At 40.3% G+C, this 24,262-nt stretch overlaps 1 protein-coding gene across 1 annotated transcript in view; it reads right to left on the bottom strand.

Annotated features, from left to right (window-relative positions):
- The window catches only part of mtor (mechanistic target of rapamycin kinase), a 62,412-nt gene extending 40,592 nt beyond the window's left edge, over positions 1-21,820 (bottom strand). Inside the window, exons 1-28 of the mRNA XM_089013259.1 lie at positions 21,703-21,820; positions 21,185-21,323; positions 20,864-20,972; positions 20,333-20,565; positions 20,030-20,230; positions 19,812-19,946; positions 19,429-19,704; positions 18,563-18,671; positions 18,281-18,464; positions 17,745-17,873; positions 17,297-17,541; positions 16,097-16,306; positions 15,812-16,017; positions 15,196-15,318; positions 15,027-15,110; positions 14,860-14,952; positions 14,551-14,685; positions 12,712-12,841; positions 9,362-9,612; positions 9,159-9,245; positions 7,166-7,333; positions 6,003-6,115; positions 5,271-5,433; positions 4,733-4,825; positions 4,282-4,428; positions 2,519-2,661; positions 1,784-1,946; positions 720-865 (exon numbers count right to left, since the gene is read on the bottom strand). Coding sequence (XP_088869385.1) covers positions 720-865; positions 1,784-1,946; positions 2,519-2,661; positions 4,282-4,428; positions 4,733-4,825; positions 5,271-5,433; positions 6,003-6,115; positions 7,166-7,333; positions 9,159-9,245; positions 9,362-9,612; positions 12,712-12,841; positions 14,551-14,685; positions 14,860-14,952; positions 15,027-15,110; positions 15,196-15,318; positions 15,812-16,017; positions 16,097-16,306; positions 17,297-17,541; positions 17,745-17,873; positions 18,281-18,464; positions 18,563-18,671; positions 19,429-19,704; positions 19,812-19,946; positions 20,030-20,230; positions 20,333-20,565; positions 20,864-20,972; positions 21,185-21,313 — 4,205 coding nt within the window. The 5' untranslated portion in view covers positions 21,314-21,323; positions 21,703-21,820. The remainder of the gene's footprint in view (positions 1-719; positions 866-1,783; positions 1,947-2,518; positions 2,662-4,281; positions 4,429-4,732; positions 4,826-5,270; positions 5,434-6,002; positions 6,116-7,165; positions 7,334-9,158; positions 9,246-9,361; positions 9,613-12,711; positions 12,842-14,550; positions 14,686-14,859; positions 14,953-15,026; positions 15,111-15,195; positions 15,319-15,811; positions 16,018-16,096; positions 16,307-17,296; positions 17,542-17,744; positions 17,874-18,280; positions 18,465-18,562; positions 18,672-19,428; positions 19,705-19,811; positions 19,947-20,029; positions 20,231-20,332; positions 20,566-20,863; positions 20,973-21,184; positions 21,324-21,702) is intronic.
- Between the last annotated feature and the right edge of the window lie 2,442 nt (positions 21,821-24,262).

Below are 24,262 nucleotides of genomic sequence, written 5' to 3'. Positions count from 1 at the left end.
AATTCAAAATTAACAGTTGCCTTGTGTCACACTCACTGCCAAACGAGATTTTTGGGGCAATAACTGTATATAACTACCTGGAATAATTAATAGGAAAGCGATGTTAAATAGACCTAAACAGCTATAATCTTTAAATTAGATTTACGCAATGATTCCATTGACATAATACAACTTTAAGATGACATACAATCACAATACTATGCAAATCATTGAACACAACCACTTCAACAATCTGACCAATAATAATAATAACATATGCTGGATTTTGTCATTTATTCCACGACATTATCCATTTCGTGTTGGCAAAAATTCACAATAATGGGTAAAGAACTGAATCTGAAATGTGTTGGAATCTATCCTTCAGGAACTATAATTAATCTCAGCTATAATAAGTAATAAAGTCATTGCAAAATTAATGTGAAACTGTGAAATTTCATCAGATATGGTAGTTAATGTTTTTGTCATGCTTTCTAAGAGCTGATTATATTGTGAGCTCCATGACGCTTCACCTCCCTTTTGCGATTAAACTGATGTGCTTTGTTAATCGCAAAGGAAATTGAGGAAACAAAGAAGTCTGCGCTGTATAAAATTGTGAGAATATGATATGTTGATTTTAACCACACCTTAATTCACCTGTGCCATTGGCATTTTGGCTGTGCCACAGCACTTTCCAGCCTTCACATGGAAATTCAATGAGGAAATGAATTTCAACGTCTTACCTGATAAGAGATTCCAGGATGAGGGGTGAAGGGCCTTTTTGAAACTCCAACTCTTTATAATGCAAAGCTTTGGCGTATGCGCGGCACTTTGCGGCTCTCTCTCCAAGCAGAACAATACCATTGTCATCTCTTAATGGCAGAGGCCCCTGAACAGGAGATTATATTATTATTATTATTGCCAGTCTCAGCATGATGGGGGACAGAGCTTTCAGCTGCTCTGCCCCCTAACTCTGGAACTCACTTCCTCCCAACATTCGTAACATCGATTCGCTTCCCACCTTCAAATCCCATCTCAAAACCCACCTATTTAAAATTGAATTTTCTGTGTAGCTCTTTGTCTTGTTTCTATTTATAATTGTATTTTATTTAGTGTATTCTATTTGTGATTGTATTTTATTCATTATAATACCTATGCTTGTCTGTGACTGTACAGTGTCCTTGAGAGCTTTGAAAGGCGCTTAAAATGAAATGTATTGTTATTATGATGATTATTATTATTATACAAAAACAAGAAACCAAATCAGGCAAGGAGGTTGCTACACAACAACTCACTTATAAAGCCAGTTCAGTACAAAGGACATTTTCACACAGCACACGTGCTAGCAAAGTTAGCATACTTGTGAATGTTTTCACTGTTTTTACATGAAGAAGAAGGACTGATGTTGATATGTTAATATTTCATCGCTATCAATGAAATGCAGTCAAGTGTCCATCCCTAATAAAGATTAATGTTCCTTCACATAACCTTGATGAACAAATGACAAATATATAATTAATCAGTTTAGTCAATTTTGATTTTACAATGATCATATTTACTATCGTACTGTGATATTTTGGTTTTAGAATTCAGCCGTTTTGAAAATCCCCTCATATAAGGCGGAAGTATACGCAAATAATCTGTTTTATATTAGATATCATGTAGACAGGATGAACGTAATACAACTATCCCCTCATATTGTGTAGCTATGAATACACCGCTGAGACTTCCGTCAAAATATGACCCGTCTAATCCAGCCATTTAATTGTACGAGGGAGGTGTGGTGGTTTTACTACTCAATGTAAACCTTGTCACTGTGCTCCATGAACTCTGCCAGGTTCAGTAGCGTCTGCGTGACCTCTGCGATGTCCTGCGATGTGAGCGCTAATTCAATGCTGCGGATGAGCTCATCCTGCTGGTCTTCACTTAGCTCGGACCAACAGGATAGAAAAGCCGCATTGAAAAGGTCCCTATGGTCAGAGATGCACACATGTTAAAAAGACACCTTTGTATGTTGAAGAGGACAGTCTTTCAACACTGATTAACAAAATGTAACGTGTTTCGGTTCTTTTTCCCCTTTATACGGTCACATCTGGAAGCTACTAGTGTTTGTAAACAGGAAACCAGATCCACAACATATGTTCTGTTTTTTTGTTTGTTTTTGTCCATGCACGATGGTCGCTATTCATAATGCTCGCACCCCAAAATGATCAATTGTGTTTTACATTCTAATTATTTCAGAAGTAACATGTAGGATGTTAAAGAGTCAGACAACAGAGAGGAATTGTACCATTACATATGCTAAGGGTTTAATTAGACAATCCTTCTGCTTGAGTCTGGATTCTTCATGCTATAAAATCATGCTGGACGGCTTTTGAGAGGTTTATTATGTTTTTCTTTTCATAGATCCACCGCAAAAGACAAATTTAAAATATCTGAACTGAAGACCAACATCATATTTTATTCCATCTTCAGTTCCTGCACATATAATGGCCAGGTGTCCGAATACTTTGGTCTGCGTATGACTAATGTAGTGGTGTACCTGGCTAGTGGGATGTAGGTTTGAGCCAACGACCAACACGATCTCAGTGCTGGGGAGGAAGATTCCTTCAGGAGTACAACGCTTAAGCGTCTCAACCACTCCAGCCAGTCATCTTTGGAAACCTTTCGAGCGGCGCCCCAGGCCTGTGAGCAACAGATCGTTTTCTTAGGGCTTTGAGAACTACGTGGGAGCAGTCTGTTGGATGATCGCCATGCACAGTTGCACAAATGCACTTTTGTAAGGAAATAGTTCAAAAGAAAGTTCAATTTGATGGATTGTAAATTTCTCATGAGAGCAGTGGCAAACCAAACCAAAATCAAATAAGATTGCAGTTCTACCATTACACCAGGAATTGATGCTCATTCCATGCTTTGTAATTCATCACTACTGACACCATCGTAAGACAATATTAGTAGAGCGGTACTTTAACTTGTCATGAAAAGAGTGCCGCATTTATGTTAAAAGCCTAACTCAGCATGATCTGCATTGAGAGGCAGTGGGTGAGTTTCTTAAAGAAATTACGCAAACACTGCAGAATTTATTTTCCACAACATTTTGTCGAGGGAATAAAAAGTGCAGCTAAAAGAATGTATTTTCACTGTTTAAATCACCGGAACTATCTGCTGTCCACAGTATCGCCGAATGCATTTGGCCCCTCAAGGCCATTCCTACCGTCTTACATCATTTTCTTGTAAACCAGAAATTATCCAGCAAACAAATGAACACAATGACAAACAAAAAAGATTCAAATTAGGGTTTTGCATTCTTTTTATATCTTCAATGAAACGATCTACACCCTGGCTAAAGTTTATCTAGATACAGTGATAGCTCAGTTTACAAACTTAATTGGTTCCCAGAAAGTGTGTGTAAGGGGAAAAGTGTGTCTTCCAAATATTACTTTCCCATAGGAAACAATTAAAAATGAGAATAATCAGTTTCCAGGTCTCCATAAAGAAATAATTTTCTACTAAATAAGCCTTAAAACTACTCACACATAGTAATGGTCGACTAAGCATACTGGTACTGGGACGTTAAGTCACACAAACGCACACCTTCGTGTTTTTCGGTGATCTCCTTCTTCTGCTCGACCGTAATTTTCTTTTGTGTCCTCTTCAGCTTAACACTAGCCTGTGGTGGGGTCTTTTTCCGTCCCAAAAAAGCAAAAGTATCCACTCTATAACAAACTACGTGTGCACTGAAAGAAAGTGGATGTGGAAAACTAGTCCGCCAGCAACAGTGGCGCTCCGTGTCTTTCCCGAAAATTAGTTTGTATGCCAAGATTATATTCTCGCGAATTTAATGTTTGTAAAGGCGAAAAGTTCATTAGCTAAAGCGTTCCTAAAACGAGGTATCACTGTAGTAGTAATTATTTCTCCAATTGTCAACTGATTTGACATGCGGCAATACAAAAACAGATCACAAATAGGCGCCGTTCCTCTTGAGTACATCATTATACTCTGCTGTTCTATGACAATTATATCCAACTATGCTGCATCATCTCATGTGCATTAGTATTAGTCGGTATTCTAAGAGAGCAGTTTGCTTTTACGTAAAGGTATTCAGTTACCCAGTACGCATCTGCACTCAATAGATTCAACCACCAGACTTGAGGGATTTTTTTCCCTTTGATTTGTCACGGTCTGTACTTCAGTAACCACCTCAAGTAAACTAAAGTGTCTTGCAGACAAGTGATTGGTTTATAGACTTCATTTAACATGCAAAAAAGCAAACTGAATACAGCTTTCATTATGATTCTTTCTGACCTTTTGAAGAGCTGTCGTGCTAACGTGAAGTTTCTTCATTGGACCCGCTTCCACTGGTCCACTGACCAATGCATCACCTTGGTTACCACGGACATGGCGGTGCTGAAAGATAAGAGGATTTTCTTCCTCCTCGGCCAGGGTATAGCCCTATAGACATAAAAAGACCACACAGATGGGGGGGGGGGGGGTAAACAATGTTTTGTGAATTAAGTGCATTTCCGCTCGGGGGAATAATTACTAATTATTTGATTGTGTTGTATACAGAATGAAAGTAAAAGGTTTGATTCTGGCTACCTTTTCTTCTCACAAATGTAACACTACCCAAGGTAAAGGTGTAAACTGCTCATACTTTAAACATTGAATAATTGCAAATTAATGTACAGGTGTTTTATTCATCACTTTAGTTGATTTGTCAGTATTTTTATTCCATAGAAAGAGGGGAGGAGCTCACCTTAACAATGCGACATATGAGTATGTCATAGCGTTGATGGTTAATCCGGTGTTTCAGCATCACTTTATTTACCATGGGGATAAAGATCTGGTACTGCAAATGGGAGGAATGTGAAGCAGAGTAAATCACAGGGTATATGTGTGCTTAATTACATACCTAATTTTGTTTTCCCCGAAATTCTTTTCCCCCAATAAGCCAAATAAATGAGGATCAAACTACGTATGGGGTCTTACATCAAAAGCTTCCTTTTTCACATTTGGCCAGACGTGGCTACATGAGGAATGCTAACAAAGGTGTTGATGAATGAGGACGGGTAAGGCTTGGGAGGAGACCAACTAAATGTGACCTAAGCCATGCTCATAAACAGAACACCCCTACTGACAGACCATGACATAAGTTGTCTAACAGGAAGTAATAAAGGGCACGGGGTGTCGGGGTAAGTAAAATACCGTTCATAGGCAACCAGCAGTGAGAAGGTGGAAAGTGTCCTACTGGATAATTGCTCTATATGAGAAGTCCACAGAGAGCCAACAGCTACCTTTTTGCCCAACTGGAAGACGAGCGAGGACAGGGTGTCCATGGACGTGGAGCGCAATTCAGGCGTACTGTCAAGCGTCCGGACGATGGGGTGGATAATTCGAGATGCGTAGTCAGTGAAGTCCAGGGATTCTGTTAGCCTGTCCAGAGTTTCTAAGGCAACCCTGGGTAATGGAGAAGGAAGGGAAAACATTCAAAAATACAAATAATATTTGCAGATTCGACCCATGTTTGCGTGTTTTTTTTTCCAGGGTAACCCACCTAACCCTCCAATATTTCAATGGTTCTATGCACCATCGTCAAAATTTGTGAAATGAGTTTTCAATCGTGTTCAACCTGGGTTTCTCCTAAGACTTGATGTTTTGATATGTTACTGCACATTGTGTTTTTCAAATGAAAAATGAGAATGATTTCTTGTTCTAAAATATTTAACAGGATTAGTGATTTATAACTATAAGAATTATTGTTATTATTGTGAATGTTATTCATTTTATAAGGGATTATCAATAATAAAGTTGTCAATTAATGTGTGGTATTTGATAATATTACAACTGCAATTAACTCATTCACTGCCAGACAATGTGCAAACATGTGTCCACTGCAATGCCAGGGTTTTTATAATTTTTTTATCAGGACCCACAGAATATTGAGTTTTAGGACGACATAAACATTCAATGCAGCGTGACGAAAGAAGTGATGAAATAAGTGATGAAAGAAGATGTGGAGTTCAGACTTGCGGGCTTGCGGGGGCACGTCGGGGGCATCAAAAAGCTTGACAATCGGTGGAAGCAACAGGTGGAGGTAGTCGTCGAGATTGGCACCAAACAGCTGGATGGCATTTAGCAGCTGCAGATAAAAGCACACAACCCAACGCAAACATCTTAATAGGTCTCCCTTGGTATCACCAATCACGTTTTATAACAAACTGTCAGCAGACATGTCTAAATTAATGTGAAATATGTTGCTGATTTACCGACTTCCATGGTTTGGTTTAACAATGTATATAAGAGTGGTAACGAATAGGCTAATTTAGTCAGTCAACCACAAAAATTGATTGACAAAGATTTCTGTCTGTAAAAGTGAGCTTATTGAAGCCAACAAAAAAAAACGAAAAGACATATATTAACCAGATTTGGAACCCCCATATTCTAACAAATGTGATTCATGGCACACAATCATTGCTGCTTTCAACGGCCATTGTGCATGACACCACAAGAAAAGCATTCATGGACAGAGTCATTTGTTGTTTGAATGTTTCAGTTGCTCAATAAAAAGACCAGCCTCAACAAGGTGTGTTGAGAGAAGAACGTGTGATGTGAAGAATGTACACCAGAGGTTATGTGATGCAACCGGACTACATTCAATCCTGTCAGACTGCAGCTGTGTTGTCAATTCACATCAAACTTAAGGTAGACTGCTTTATTATTTTTGTATATGAATATGCATGGCTTTTTTTCCATGTGTATAAAATCTATTGTCAATATTTTACTGTCATGAAGGGTTTATGGAGGTGGACGTTTGACCCAGAAACAAGATATTTGTACTGTATTTAAAATGATAATCAGTTCAAAATTCCAACACCTCAGTACGTAACTCAGCTTCTCTGACCGGATTGTGTTTCACTTTGAAATGTGTCAATTTGCTGGCAATACAAAGTGTAATTCTGTGTCTACCCTTAAAAAAAGATATACATTATTCTGATTATTACTTTTCCATTCCTGGTGAGGATACACTTTCAGCCAATGGTGAATTAAAAAAAGACTATTAGCAACATACAAAATGTGAACATGTTTCAAATCAAAACTTCAACCTGAACACAAGAGGCTACTGTTTTCACCAGCAGTCGTTTTCAACAAAGATTGCTTTTGTTGGGTGGGTGCACGCGCCTGCATTTACCTTCATAGTTACACTGCGCCCGGTGCTGTTGTCATGCATGAAGACACGCAACATGTGTGGGATGAGCTGAGGCAGGTAAAGTTTAAACTCTCCCCCCAGGGCCACTACAATCTGTTCAATCAGAAGGATGATGGTGTTCTGCATGGGGTTGTTTGGTGTCCAGTACTCCTGCAAAACAACAGGTACTTCAGTTTCCCAGTAAAAAAATAAAAAACAAAAAATAAATAACACAGTAGCTATTTATTGTGTGAGAAATGAGGAAGAAACTTAGTCAGAAAGCCAAATCGGCCTACATGAATTGCAAAACTATCAATGTCGATTGGGCCCCTGATCTCGATTTGTACTTGTTGAAGTGACAGTTCTGATTCTTTGCACCCAGGTGACACAATTAAATAATAAATATGCACAAATTGTGGATGATATGTGTCAAAATTTCCTCTGTATTTGAGACGTTTTCATTTTGCTGGATTCAGGAATAGGGAGTGGCACAATATAAGGTCCTGTCGGGAATTGGGGGAGGGTCATTAACAGGGATGTAAGATGACATCATACTTCAGCGAAAATTATGACACAATTTTCGTAAATTACAACTGCGTTCCTGAGAGACCCTGGCTTTTGAACTTAAAGCTGAGTACATGAAGTATCATTAAATGGTGGAGGTGTTTTTGGTCAAGTGGCCAGAAGGTAAATACTGACTTCCCACCTTGCCCCCTACCCCTTTTGGTGCTGACTACAAAGAAACCGAGTGCACGTTTGCAATGACTATTCCAGCTTCCTCATACGAATGCAGCAGTTAGGCTGAAAGGGGGGAAAAAAAGAATAGAATCTTTGTTTCACTTGCCTTTTATTCACTCTGTGGGACCTAAGAGCTTCTCTTGGTTCTCTCAACTATTTCCGTCTAAGATTTATCACCATTGAAATAGTACTTTTAAAGTTGCGAGCGAGTTCCAACTCAAAGGCAGTCATACGATATTTTGTGCCTTGCAATTTAATTATGAGTATGACAGGTGTTACAAGTGCAGAGGGCGGTATGGATTTAGCAGTCATTCAAAATCATGTGATAAAGGTGAGTGGGGTGAGTCATCGTGGGGTTTGACGGGAAGACAAAAAAACTGGATGTTTAGAGTGTAAATCATACCGCAGAGCTGTTAACTGCGGCTACCAATGGCATGTATATTTCAGTGTGTGAAATGATATTGGAGGCTGAGAAAGCCTGAGTGGAAAGAATTTAATGGCTACATTTGATGGATCATGCGTATTGCTTGAGTGATACATTAATAATTCAGTGTAATAATTTGCATATGCTGTGCTGTGTGAAGTGAGGGGGGGGGGGGGGCAAACGTCTTTCTTGGAGGCCCCGATCGAGTTACAAACGAGTCAAATGGAGGACACAACCTCTATCGAAAAGATTTGCAGCTGTTCGCATTAAGAGAGTGGCTGATCCCAGTTTGAAAAGTGGAGGTCAGGGGGCACGGCCATTTGCCATTTCAAAAATGTTACTGTTATTCTTGACATTTTGGAAAGCTAAATTGAAAATATGTTTACAGTACTAAACATCTTTAGTTATTTTGCACTTTTACAACAGCTTCAGGGACATACAAAGCCACTTCTGATTTCAATTATTGTGGACCAAAGCTCTTGATGGCAAAAGCTAGCAAGGTCTATATTACCAAGCAGCCTCTGCTATTTCAAAGACAGAAGTTGTTACAACGAAAATAATAGAATGCATTCCAAAAGATATTTTTCTCAAGGCTACTCTGAAAGCATTTACTGTAAAAGCGAGCCAGATGACTAATCAATAAACATGTTCCAAATGAGAACATTTTCCCAAACATCTGCAACCAGCGCTAGCTCTAAGCTTCTCTTGAGGTTCTCTTCTCTCCTGCCCATTGCTCATCTCATCCGTGACATATTAAATCATTGGAACATCCTCACTGATGAGGAAAAGAGGGGACCGCAATTACAAAGATGGAAAGTAAACACAATTACTCACTCTGATGAGGGTGAAGATGTCATCCATGTAGGGGCGGATGTGGATCTTGACAAAGCATACCACCATTCCCATCTGCTGAAAAAGGAACTGGAGAAACACAAGGAGAAGAATAAAACCAGACTGACTGTGAAAATACCGGTAAACAAACTTCAATCTAGAAGAAACGTGACTGCATTCTAGCCCCTATGTGTAGTGTGACTTACCTCTCGGATGCTGGCGTCACAGACGCGAATCACGTTGAGAAAAGTGGGCATGACCTGAGGTAGGAATTGGACGCACTTGAGGCCCAGAGACTTGAAAATGAAGGTAACAGCCTGTACCACCATGGTGTGGTGGTTTGACAATGACGGATCTCGCAGGATACGCATCAGAGTAACAATTGCCACGGCGGGGTAAAACTCATCCAGGGGCAGGTTTCCCATATTGACCAGCATCTCGCTGGTGCTGTAGTCAGCTAGGAATGAAGAAAAAATACAGTCATTTACTGCATATGATGGAAATATGAGCCACCAGAGGTTACATCAACGACAGACAATACAGTTGTCGCACTTGTGGGTCAATCATTGCTTTCCATTGTGACCTGTAATTTGAAGGAGGAACTGATCCCGCACTAGCTCTAGCAATAATTCAACCACAATACTACCAATGGTTTTTGATAAACATCCCAAAATATTTGTGCTAAAAATAAAAACTAACCCATGGCTTTGCTTGCGTTTAGTCATTGTCCCTTTTCTGACCAGCAAAAGGGTTCAGATTCCTTGATATTCAAATACACTGTTTTGTTTGGCGACATTCCATCTCACACAAATATTAGGAAATATGACTTTGATATAGGAGACATGTCGCAAATAGCGTTGATTCAGTGAAAAGGGCAGCCATGAGACAATCAAAAACAGTGCTGGCATATTCGTGCTGCCGAAAAGGCGCAACCGCTCAGCAGTCTGCTCCTTGATGAATTTCGTGGCCATAAAATGCTGATAAACAATCCGTATCCATTCCACACGATGCACAACTCAAAGTGATAAAGGAAAACATAAAAAACAACAAGCTCTTGAGAGCACTTGCTAACGGCTGCCTACTTGGGCGCCATCTTGGACTTCTTTTTCCATGATCAGTGAGGTCTTGACATTATTCCCCCATGGAAATAAGTACTGATTAGGGTGTTCCAAACATGTGTTTTTAGCATGCAGGACAGCTGTTGACGGGCAACTTTCAGTGAGGGAGGATATAATATTCGAGTGCTCTTTATTGAAGAACTTACGGTAATTGTTGCCTTTGTATGTGTCATTACCTTGACATACCATAATCTCAAAGTTCAAATGACAGCTGTTAGCTGACTATTCAATCCTGTGTCCGTCCGTCTAAGCAGTTTTTTTTTGTACGGATGGTTTCCGCAGGTGATGCTTATTGTGCTAGTATGTCGATTTAAACGTGGAGAAGTAGACGCCTGATGCTAGACAGATGTCTGATATTCAGGGTCTCATAGCTCTGCTGAGAGACCGCTCATCTCCCTGAAGTGCTGTAGACAAAATAGGCTGTCAATAGGTCTGCAGACTACCTTCACCTTTAAGTACCTTTACTCTTTGAGCCTTTCATTATTCAAATCGACAATTTGTCTGCAGAAGACAGGTAACGGTCTGTTTCTTTTGACAAAAAGTAAGTACCAATGGAGTTTAATTATTTTTTTTAAATGACAGAAAATATTTTTGCAATTTTGAGCAATAGTGACAGTTATATAAACAAACAAACAAATAAACATATGTAAAGCAATATAAAATACAGTTAAGGAGATGGTCAGATCCAATGAAAAATGTGACAGGCAAAATTGGTGCCCTAAAAACCCACACGCCACAAAATGACCCTAATAAATCTGCCAACACATACGACCCGAGCCTGCAGGTCTGGCTGGAGTCCATTCAGTTTGAGAACAATCTGGTAAGACTATTACCATATTGTAAGTCAAGACACAAGCTGGGATGCAGGCGGTGGTTCTCTATGCGCATGGTTACGTGTGCATTCGGTGTCAAAATCTATCCCGTCGACCTATTTATCTCATTATCGATCTTTTAAATGTCAAATTTATGAGCTGTGCTTGAAGACTTAATTGAAGTCTCTCTTCAGGAATCTGAACATAATTTGTCGACATTGGTGAAGTGGGGAGCACATGAGCTGATTAAAATTATTTTCAAAGACAAAAATCTGTCTGCGGAGACTCACTTGTACACGTGCATGTCGAATGAACAAGACACATGATCTGCCAACGACAACTATGGGCTTGAGACGTTCCATAACTCAGTCATAATTAAAGAATCATTTTGCCAACAAAAGCCGCCAAAATCCAGATGCCCTGAACCATCTCATAACTGGCATTTGGTCAGCACAAAATGCAAAAAGAGCTAATGAAATATATCCCAATCCATATGTTTCCTTTTACACACTGAAAGTTTTTCTTAAACTACTTGTAGACACATTACACCAAGATGTTAACTCCCCTGTCACGTTATGTTTTTAAAACCTTAATGGCCATCCACAGGAGGTTTGTAATTGCCAATGCCTTGTATCCTGCATGCGTCATTGAAATAGATTTTTTTCAAATGTATATCCAAACAAAATCCATTATGGCAACGTGTCCTATGGTTGGCAGGCATGTTAAAATCTGCCAGCCATTGGGCATTTCTATGATGGGTAGTCTGTGTGGGTGTAAATATTTACTCAAGGAAAATGTTGCTCACTGTAACTATGTAAATAATGATCAGAGAATATTTAGGAAGTGTTCATGATGTGGGTGTGGGGTTACAGAACAAACTTTCCATCTGCTGAGAATTTAAAGGACAACCGACGTCTCCGGACAAGTTGTGTCCATAATTTGTGAAATGGCTTCAAATGACTTATACTGAGTGTATTTTACAAAGATTCCACCGCATATAGCTATATTTTACGTTTTAAGACTTGCGCTGAATATTCCGGAAGTCTTGTTTTTGAGTTGGTGACGAGTCCGACGTGACGTCACTGAAGGAACGCCCCTGACCGAAAAAAGAATACATTGTAGCAGTCCTTCCATCACGTCAATATATTTTGGTGAACTTGTTTGGTCTGAAAACGTCATGTTGCACCAAAAGGAGCCAGAAGAGGGCGACCAAGCTCTATGTAAGGAATTTATCAGCCTGTGGAAACGGGCTGATTAATTCCTCACATCCTCACCTCCAGCAATGCAAGACGTCTTGGCGTGACGTCCCGAACTGGGGGCGGGACTTTCTGAAAATGCCCAATTCATAGCTCAATTTTTTTGCAGATTTTGGACACTTTAAGTCATTTTTATTGGTGTTTTGCATTTGAATAAAAATATCATACTGCGTGTTTTGGATATTTTAGATGCTATAAAACCTTTTTCTGATGTCAGTTAGGAAACAAAAAAGTTACGTCGGTTGTCCTTTAATATCATAGGTATTTTTTTTCAAAGAACAAAACAATGCAGTGTATCACTAATGATTATTCAGGACACAATAAAACATGCGGCCTACGCAGAGATCAGTCACCGTGTTGAAAGGCATACCTGAATCCTGACTGGACTTGGACTCAGAGAGGCTGACAGCAGAGGCATCTCGTGACTGGTCGATCATGCCAATGTTCACCTTGTGCTTGTATGGGTCCAGAGCTCCCAACAGACCGAGAACGCGGATGGCCTAAGGGTGGGTCGGGGACACACGCAATGACAGTAAGTCATCTTCTAACCGGTGGAAATCTGCAATTATTAATGAATACTTTCTGAAAACAGACAAGCCTCAAGAGCGATCACAGAACACAGACCCGCGCCAAGGCTAATACCGGCACCTCAAATGTTTTCCTCATTAATTCCCTTGTAACTGGAAATGAAGGCTCAGAATGAAACTATCTCTTTTTAGCTACTGAGATGGCGTCAGAGTACAAAGTGTGATAACCAAATCTTTTTTTTTTTCATCAAAATATCAATCAACAAAATTCAACTTTTCACATGTGAGGCGCATGCGCACAAAACAGGACATTGAGTGGCACCGTCAAGTGGCGTGCAGCGTTTACAAAAGTAAAAGGTCTCATGTGTGGGTCATTTTAGAATGACAGAAGATCAAGGTGGAAGACCGTACAAATATTTTCGGAAAATGAGACCCAATTTATCCATCTCCTCATTTCATGAAGTCGTCGAGGGAAGATGACATGCGGTCATTACTACGCGTAACAAATGAATCGTCTGTGTGGATGAATTATGACCAATCACCATAAACGTCCACTTAATGCTTCATGTTGAAATAAAGTAAAATGCAAAAGTATCACTGTTACACCAAACAACTTTGCAAATGCATCCTGAATGCAGTGCTTATTTGGCTTTACATGAACGACATAGAATTAAATGTACACGTGAACGAATGATTATTCAGTAGATGCGTTGCACACAGCTGATTTCTATCCAATAACAAAAAAATTATGAAAGCTTTAAAAAAGAAACAATCAGGACATTGCATGGAAAGTTAAAAAAGGGCCAATATGTGTGATACACACACACACATACACACACACAAGGACCACCGTCATTCAATAAAACTCAAAATGTTGAATGCTGAATGTATAAATTTAACAGAGATGCTTGGGGGGGGGTTACTTCATCTTTAAAAAAGTGCTACTGAGATGACATTTCCACAATAAAAAACACTAGCTCCGAGCTATTTGGACCCATGTTAAGACAATTTTAAAGAATGAGGTTATTTTTACTCCAAATGGCGTCCAGCTACTTTGGAATAATGCAAACCAGAAGCCCCTTTGCATCCGAATAATTCCACCGGATGTTATGTAATGTGTCGATGTGCGCATAGTCCATAAAATGTATGTCAAGACAAAGAAAAACATGTTGTAAGAAATGGGTTCTTTCCATTCATACTAATAATGCTAAGATCAAGGTATATACATGAAAGGTTTATAAATTAATTTATAAAAAACTGTCTGGTTTTATCAAAACATCAGATAAACGTAAATAACTGCCAAGCGCATTTAAAATGTCAGTCCCAGGTGCATTTGTGTAAAATAACTCCAGCTAAATTTTAAAGGGTTTTAGAATCGCGTGTATTGCTAATGTAATGACCTGCCTTCCTCAAGCCTCTCATTACATAACAGGTAGGGAAACTAACAATTATCAATTACATAATTGCACAAAAGTTTCAGGTCTGTATGGAAAAGTATCTTGGAGTGTTTGTATCCATGTGATGATGACTCATTGGTAAAAATCAAAACAGACAAGTCTTCATTTATTTAGCATATGTGAACTGCATGGCCTCATTACGTATCGCTGAACTCCTGAAGGATGCTCACGCTGCTCCGAAGGAATGCGTGAGAAACACAAGAGGACAGAAGCACTCGTGCATACCTCTCTCCGGATGCCCTGATTCTGCTCAGTCTTCAGGAAATTGAGCAGAACCTCCAGAAGGGAAGGGTATTTTCTGTAGGGCTCCACCACGTAGCCAGTGCTGGCCACTTGCTGGCCTAAAGTCCACAGCGCCACCTGGTGGAATTTCAGAAGCAGATTTCATAAATGGTTTTTTTTGTTGATCAGTTTTGAATTTGATAAAACTAACCCGATGTTTTAACTTCAGCACACATTTCTTTTTTTCTCCTCACAAAAATATGCTCGTTTGCTTACTATAAAAGGAACATAAGGACTATACTAAGTTCATACCTGTCGCTTAGCCAATGAGGATGAGTCCTGCAGCATGTCCATGATAATAGGAAAAAGCTCATCCATCCACTTCCTCATCTCCAGACCGCTCACCTAGACAAGAGAACGGCGAGATACATTATATTTAGTCTTGTCCATGACTTGGACAAAAGTTGCTCAAGCCTTACCTGAGCCAACTCGCCAATGGTGGCTAGGACACTGATAACCACTCCAGGATTGGGGTCTGGGTCTTTCAGTTTGAGGATTAGAGCCTGAAGGAGGCAAAGGGGATTTTTAGTGACAAATTGGATATCACAAGGCCATATGCACCTTCACAATGGCAAATTAGAGTTATACCTTGAGAATGGGCTCCATGTAGGGCCGTATAAGGCGGGGGGCGTTTGACACCAGATGACCGAGCATACGGGCACTTTGCTCTTTGTTTCTGCCAACACCGCTGTGCTCCAGCTCTGTTAAAATCTGAAACAATATCATTGGTGAATAAAGCATACTTCGTTTTTTTAATGATACACATAGCTGTAGAACAACAAACATATGCATGTGAAAGATCCTTTAAAAAAATGACATGTGGTGATAATTGTTGGTTTCAGAGTTTATAATTGCAGTATTTACATTTGTGACAGTTTTATACTATTTTTTTTATATATGTACATTTGTTATATCTCATTTCAAAAGCTATTTTTGCATTTTGTTTCTTTGGTTAAGACTTTCTGGCACTTAAGATACTGAACCCAAATTTCCTTCTTGCAGTATTTGATATACAGTATTTGCTTTTACTGCCCTCTATGGGTGCTCAACTGGTACAGCACAGCAACTCAGGGTGAACGTTTATGAGGTTGATATGCATGGCATTTCAGAATATTTATAATACTGAAAAGATTACAAGGGGAAACCTTTTAATTCAGTGCCAATCTGAGCATTCATACAAGTTTTCCGGCTCAACGTCTCCAACCTGAATGAGCATCTTGCGTAAGAAGGGCATGACAAAAGCCGGGTTCATGCTGCTGAGTCGTCCGATTGTACAGATAGCCAATTCTCTGATCTCAAACACTTCATCATTCAGAGCCACAAAGAGCGCTTGAAGGTTTTCCGCTTGGGCAAGGTGGGCGTCAAAGCGCTCGTCCAGAGATGCCAGTACACAATACCGTATGTCTGGATCTGAAGAAGGATAGTGACGATTGTTACAAATTAATGTTTCCATCATAGTCATCCTCGGTGGAGGACTGTGAGAAGTTACCTGGGTCTGTAATGCCAACCACGAGAAGTTTACTCAGCACATCTGCAACAACCTGGACCGCCGTCTGGCTCACAACATGGCCGCTGATGGGGTGTATGGAGGGAGTGAGGAGACGGGAGCAGGTGCGAGCTGCCTCCATTCGTATCTCTTTGTGCTCACTGTTTAAGAAGTGGTCAGCACAGTGTCGCACAAATTGAGTGAGGGAGTGTCCTGATGAAAAATCAAAGTACAAGATATATTTATGCCAACAGTGTGTTTTAAAAAAAATAGGAATAGTATTTCTGTCGTCTCAGAAGACAACTACAACAGTTCAGTCGTGTTCATTTTAGTACCCTGAGAAATGACTGACCAAGAATATACACAAGCATTTTCACTTGACTCAAGACTTCAAAATAAAATGCAGTGGTCAAAAGGTAGATACCAGCCAGTTTAAAGGACAACCGACACCATTTTTTTTGTTTCCTAAGTGACATAAGAAAAACGTTATATAGCATCTAAAATACCCAAACCACGCAGGCTGATATTTTTAGTCAAATGAAAAACACCAATAAAAATCACTTGGTGTCCAAAAACGACTTCAAAATGAAACCGGAAATGGACAGTTTCAGAAGGTCCCGCCCCCTAGTTCATGGCGTCACGCCAAGACATCTTGCCTTGGTCGAGAATGAAAACAATGGCTTCAGATTGGGAGAAGATGCTTTCTTGTTACTCATCCAGTTATGAATATGATTCAAATAGTTCTGAAGAGGAAAGCAGCAATGTTTGCAATCCATTAAAGAAGTCCTTCCGTGTCATTTTGAGGCGTCTGTACTCCAATGTAGCGTCCCAGAAAATGCAGTAGATGGCGCACCAGCTCCGTTGGAAATGGGCTGATTTGTCTGCTGGGAATTTGTGTCAGCTAGTCTTGGTGCAATACACGGTGTTTTCAGACCAAACAAAGTACCCAAAATGTATTGTGCGATGCTTTCTCGGTCAGGGGCGTTCCCTTCGTGACGTCACTTAGGGCATCGTCATCAACTCGAAAACAATACTTCCTGAATATTCAGCGCAAGTCTTAAAAGGTAAAATCTCGCTATATGCGGTGGAATCTTTGTAAAATACGCTTAGTAGAAGTCATTTGAAGTGATTTTACAAATTATGGACACGACTTGTCCGAAGGCGTCGGTTGTCCTTTAACTGTGTCAATGTCTTAGCACTTACCTTCAAACTCAAAGCTTCCTAAAGTGCGCAGCGCGAGTGTGATGCTGCCAACATCACTAGCTTCGGGGATGTTGGTAAGACTTGGCGATGCAAGCTGGTGAGCCAAGCCTTTGGGCATTCCGGGGTGGCGTAACGGCTTGTGCATCAAAACCAGCGAGAGCATTTTTAGAAGCCCGTCCTGTATGTCCTTTTTCAGCTGCGGGATCTGACGACTCAGATCATACAGGACCGCCGTCAGTGCAGGACTGGACAAATAGAAGAGAAGACAGTGTGAAGTTATTGACTAAAACCTGTGATATTTACAAGGATTGAAGAAAAAGAATAGAACAATTTGTGAATTGAAACAAAAACAACAAGGTTTTGTTCTGGCTATTCGAACATAAATAATTCACTGCCATAATTTTACAAATGCTGAAGACATTTTTTTGAAGGACATTATTGAAATTACCTGAGGCCTACAGCCAGCATGGGCTCCAACAGTTCCTTGATGTCTGGTTGGATGCTTGGACCCATAGCTCTGGAAACCATGCTGATACATGTGAAAACAGTGGCGTCTACTTGCATGGACTTCTGCCTCCTGCACATGACCAATGAGAAAGGGGAATCTTTAATTGTTTAAGCGCACCAATATGACAGAATATAAACAACAGCGATGGCATCGACATTGAATAATTACTGAAAGTAAAAATGGCCAACTAGTCGATCACGGTCTCACTAGATAATCGTGAACTGGTCCCAATTCCACCATGGTGGGAGTAGGTGAGAGAGGGGAAACGTTTTTTTTTACTTTGCTGGCCAAATCCGAACATATAATAATATATTGCTGAACTACCCCATACTAAAGTAAAAATTAGAGTAAATATTAGCAGAAAACAAGTAAAAAACAAGTAACAACAGTTGTTCAGCACTGCAAAAAAATAGCTCACTGCACAATTTTGGTAACCGTGGAAGGAACAATTTTAATTGAAGACCCCCTGTACTGACTTATGAGCGAAATCCTTGGGTGGTAGAGCCGCCTTTATTATCTCCAGAACCTTGGAAAGATACGGCTGTATTTCAGATCGGACTGCAACCACCAGTAAGCCCAGAGCTTGGAAGGCTGCCGTTCGCTCCTTCTCCTTTTTTAGACTGCCCAGTAGATAGCCCATCGTGTCAGAAAGATATTGGTCTGTAATACAAATGTAAATATGACATTATTCAACCTATGTGTGGGATCAAACACTAAGAAGTCCATTATCTTTAAAAAAAAATATGAATTCAACTCACCAGTAAAAGTATGCGGCTGGAAGGCACCGAGGCGTGGCAGCAGCTTTAGTATAGTCATCTGGATGAGGGGATTTTTACTGGTTCTGTATTTTAGCACCCATCGACACACCTGGGAGAAAAACATGATATTTTTAGTCAAATACAAAACACCAATAAAAATGACTGTCCAAAATCTGCAAAAAAAAATGAACCCGGAAGTGGCCAGTTTAAGAAGGTCCCGCCCCCTTGTTCGTAGTGTCACCCCAAGACGTCTTGCCTTGCTGAAGAATCAAAACAATGGCTTCAGATTCGGAGAATATGCTTTCTTGTTACTCATCCAGTTATGAATATGATTCAAATAGTTCTGAAGAGGAAAGCATACATGTTTGCAATTCATTAAAGAATTTATTCCGTGCTATTTTGAGGGAAGGGGGGGGGGGGGTGTAGCACCAAAAAAGAGGCAGAAAATGGCGACAAAGCTCCGTGTGAGGAATTAATCAGCCCGTTTCCACAGGCTGATTAATTCCTTACACGGAGCTTTGTCGCCCTCTTCTGCCTCTTTTTGGTGCAACACGAAGTTTTCAGACCAAACAAGTACAGCAAAATGCAGTGACGTGATGGAAGGACTGCTACAATGTGTCCTTTTTTCGGTCAGTGGCGTTCCATCAGTGACGTAACAAGTCTTAAAACGTAAAATATAGCTATATGTGGTGGAATCTTTGTAAAATGCGCTCCGTAGAAGTAATTTGAAGCCATTTTACAAATTATGGACACAACTTGGCCGGAGACGTTGGTTGTCCTTTAAATCCATTTATGATGTACACAATTTCAGAGTGGCAACAACAACAAAAGCAAATTATGAAAGAAAAAAAAATGGTGAAAGTAACCTGATCAAAACGCTCTTCCATGAGCTCACGGCAATATCTGCTCTCCACCAGTGAGCTCTTAGCGGGAACTGGTGTAGCTCCAAAACTGAGGAAACCCTGTGGCGTGTTGTATCCCAGTAGGCCCAGGAGAGCGTTGGACTGTTGTGGCTGCACCGACTGGAAACTGGTGAAAGGAGTGATGTGGCGGGGCTTTGTTCCAAAGCCCATGAGCTCCTTGCAGTACTTATCGTGCACCAGCTGCTGCTGTGTTATCTCCTCCATTTCTTCACGCATGCGCTGATGAAGAAATATTGTTAGTGTGTGGTTGTCGATAAATTCGAATTACAACAAACCCGTGGAACAAAAGCCATTTTCTGAAACTTCACTTGCAAAAAGTGCCTCACCTCTCCTTCCATGCTGCTGATACGAACCAGCTCATTCAAGATGAGAAGCGCACCGTGGAACCTGTCATCGCGATTCATGCCTTTTTCCTTAGCCAGGGATTCATCAAAGCCCTTCTCTGCCTCATCAAAGGTTTGCTGTCACATACAAAAAAATATATATTAGCTTTACAACGCCTACATTAAAATGTGTTTTGAGTAGACACAGTGACGGTCCATACTTTGTACCACTGTGGTTTCTGCATTTCTTTTGTTTCCCTCTGCGTGGTGAGAATGAGACAGGCCCGCAGCGCAGACACAGCACCCTCTCGGATGGCCTGCTTGGGGTCCCAAACGGCGTAGAAGATGTTGTCAAAGAATGGCTGCACTTGCTGAAAGAAGAAGGTTGGCGCACTCACTGCCAGTTCCCTCAGCACCAGTACCTGAAATAGAAGACAGAAAATATTTTTATGCCACCATCACTTTTTTTTTTAATTCTCTGTCTCGACAGTGTATGTAAATACAACAATAGTGTATTTACTCACTGCAGCATGGCGTCTGCCTTCATTCCTGTCTGCTCCCAGCCACTCCAGGGCCCTCTTCACTTCAAACTCAACATATTCAGCTGTGAAGGTGTCCCCTGCCATAGACAAGTGACCCATGGCTTTGGAAGCCATTTCCATCACTATTGGGTCACTGGAAGGTAGCAGGTTGCGCAGGTAATTGGCAAAGCGGCTGATCCTGGTGGCATTGCCTCCCTCAACTCCAATCAGACTGACTGTGAAAAAAAAATGTTTTTCTTTCATCAAATAAAACAAGCACTTGCTTTTGTTGGTCACACAATGTCATGTTATGTGCATATGAGTGTAAGATTATGGACATGATCCGTTCACATTAAAAATGAAATTTGTTTTTGTCATGTAAACGAGTACATTAAAAAAATCATCTAATTGGGCATCACACCTTGTATTGTGAAAATAGCCCTAATGGTGAAGAAGCCATAAAAAAGCGGCAATTATACAGCATGATATATTTTTTTGGTGGGAGTGGGGAATACAGCATGACTAAATATTTACCTATTGCAAGAATCCCTCCTTTCTTCTCATTCACATCAGAGCTGGACACCAGCTCAAATATGTGGTGATTTAACTCATCATAGAACGTGGTCGCTTCATCTTGACTTAACTGTTGATGACAACAAAAACCGGTGTTTCCACAAACATTAAAAAAACGGGTAAATCAGCGATATAAATCCAATGTCAATAAATAGATTTATATTCAGGACAAATAAATCCAATGGCAATAAATAGATTTATATTCAGGACAAATTTAAAATAATTTCAAGCGAAAATTAAGTCAATGTGGAGTTTAAGTCCCTGACTTTCAGGTATACTTACCTCTCTCAACTCTGTTGTCACGTAGTGCTGCAGATCCTTCGCAGATTTGGCTCTGGTGTCTTCATTTCGACTTTTGAGCCCACTGACAAACTGCTGCAGCACAGTGGCTGTGCCTGACATGATCACCATGTTGCCTGATCTGTATAAAAATCATATAATAATATATAAATAAATAAATAACATCCGATTTGTTTAACTTGACATGCAACAATATCGAGTTTGGTTGCTGAGCGTGTGGAGTAAATTGGCAGGACAGTAGATAGCACCGCCTCTGGATTGTGGCGTGTGGTTAATAAATTTATAGTTACCGTGAAATGGAGTGGACCCATTATCTCAAAAACATATACACTCTGTGGCACGCAGTACATCTGAGATGAATGATTACAAGGAGGTATGATAAACAGCTACAGTAGTCACACTGTTTGTGTTTAGCTAACATTCGCATAGCGCTAACGTGAAGCAATCATGATTAATGTCGCATATTATTAAGATACATAATAACATGTCAGTTGACTTACGTATTTTCAGATGCACAATCTATATATTCCTCAACTCTTGCAGAAAACCCCTCATGATACAACACTTGTGCTACACCTAGCTGCAAAGTTAGCTTGGTAATGTTTAGACGGAGCCGGAACTGACGTCCTGCAGGGTTCGATCGGAAGTTTCACAAGACTCGATGTTGCGCCGTATTTTGCGCAGGCGACGGAATGTAGATTTTCACCGCTGAAAGATCAAATATGCGCTACCGTCGTTTGAAAGCATTCATTTTTTTTTTTTTTATTTGAGATGAATAAATAGTAAAAATACATGACCAATTGTTAAGCCTCACACTTCGCAGTATGCTGATACAGTAATTTGATTAAATTAAGTGTTGCTATTGATTTAGTGTGTCACGTGGGTATGTGATGTGTTGGAGATGAAAAAGCAAGGGGGCAGTTTCAAGGAATCCAAGGAAGATAATAAAGGGTTGAGTGCGAAAAATGATCGGTAGATGGGTCAGTAATGTGGACTATCAAGCGTGTAAATGTAACGGAGTTGTGCACTGAGATTATTAAATTATGAAGGAAGTGACGCAACGGCGCACAGTGTGGCACCATGTCCCGCCCATAGTTCCAGAACAACCTGGAGGAGATTAATGGTGAGTCGCAATTTACTGTTGGTCTCGATTAACGCGCATTTTCATGAAAATATCTTATTTTGTTTCCGCTTTTGTACTGTCTAGTGTTATCTAATTAGTTCCCTTATTCATTTCGAGTCCAGATTACTTTTTGTGTCATTATATACTTCACATTTTGTCGAGTGGAACTTTGGAGCACATGTGCTTCATAGTGCTTTTCTATTGCGCAGTTAATCACAAGACGAAACCCATGCGACTTCACCCATCCCTTCTGCCATACTGTGTTGCAGGTAATAATTGTTTCATTTCGTTTTTATTGAACAATATTTAGTTTCTTGTGTCGTGTTTCATTTGCCCGTGAGTGTTCATGGCGGGTTGAACTGTGCGCCATTACAAGCGCACCGCGTGTTCTGCCGAGTCTCCGCCTATGATGCGTTCAGGGACATCATGTAAATAACAGTGAACTTGTGTTGTATTCTCTTTTTCTGTAAATAACCACTATAAGATCACACGTTGTTCATTCTCTTTTGTTACCTACAATGTTTTGCATATTGAGAACAATCTGGAGGAGATTAATGTTAATCACAAGACAAAACCCATGCGACTTCACCCATCCCTTCTGCCATACTGTGTTGCAGAAATAAAAGAAATAAAAAGACACATCCACGCGTCTGGTCTTATTAAGACGGCAGCATCGTGGAGATGAAGACAGTCACTGTTGTGACACCCGTCACATAAAGACAAATTTTACAAAATAAATAATTTTCTAGGTCCATGTGCAGCAATTGTAGAGATGCAAGGTTCGATTCTGGTTCCGGGCTTGCTGGGTGGAGTTTTTTTTTTTTTTTTTTTTTACCGTGCCTGAGTCTGTTTTTCTCCAGGTACTTCGGCTTCCTCCCTCATGACAAAAACATGCATGACAGGCTAGTGGAGCTCTCTAAAATTTCCCTATGTCTTTGCGTGGATGTTTGTTTGTTTGAGTCAAATAAGAGTGTGCAAACTTGGTGGAAATCCAGATTGAATCCAGATTCTTCATTTGCTTCATCTTGGACCAGCCAAACACTTTTAACTGATGAGACATCGTCATAGCCAATCATGAGCCTTCCCTTTCTGAGGGAGCTTTTAGTGATGTGTCAGTGGAAGGGAAAGAATGACACCACTTCAAAATATGCTTGAAGTGTATTCATTACTCCTGAACAGGGTGCTGCAGACAGGATGAGCGGTCAACTTCAATCAACTTCATACGTTTGTTTATTTTGTGCTTTGCCTCTTCACCCAAATGTGTTGTTGAAATTTTACCCTTTGTGTAGCCTGTCATTAAAAACAGACCCAAGCAATGATTGAATATACTCGTTGAAAAGTTGGTCTGTCCCTCCCACTGTCAGGTACCTCATCCCCTTCATGCCCCCCTAACAATCACATCCGTGTCATCTATTATTTTAGGAGGCATTCTTTAACAGTGTGCGATTCTGTTGAAGGGGGTGTATGAGTCACAGATTCCTGAGTAAAGATTCACTTGGCAACATCTGTTTTTTTTTGGGTTGCGTTGACAGCTCTCATTACCTACCTGGACAAAGCCCAAAGGTGTATCCTGACATGTTTATATATTCTGCAGCCCAGGTACTGTTTACTCTTTGTTATTTGGACTAAAAATCCCTAATAGTAGCCACGAAGGGAAAATCCTGGTCATAGGATAGCAATGACAAACTTGCCTCCCGTAAATGTTGATGACACAGGCAAAAGAAACACTAACACATGTTAAGCAAGTATCACAATTTACATCTTCAATAAGATAAAAACCAAACACTCACTCTTAACATCAAGGTTTATTCCTGGTTGAGGGCATGGTGTCAAACTCAGGGTTTGGGGGCCAGATTCGGGCCGTCACATCGTTTTATGTGGTGTGCAAAAGCAAATAATGCATGTCACTTCCATGAATTTGGCAAAAATCTGTTTCG

This window comes from Hippocampus bargibanti, linkage group LG01, assembly GCF_051943395.1.
Source record: "Hippocampus bargibanti isolate YZ-2025 linkage group LG01, ASM5194339v1, whole genome shotgun sequence".
Lineage (NCBI taxonomy): Eukaryota > Metazoa > Chordata > Actinopteri > Syngnathiformes > Syngnathidae > Hippocampus > Hippocampus bargibanti.
This window is presented reverse-complemented; position numbering and strand designations above follow the sequence as displayed.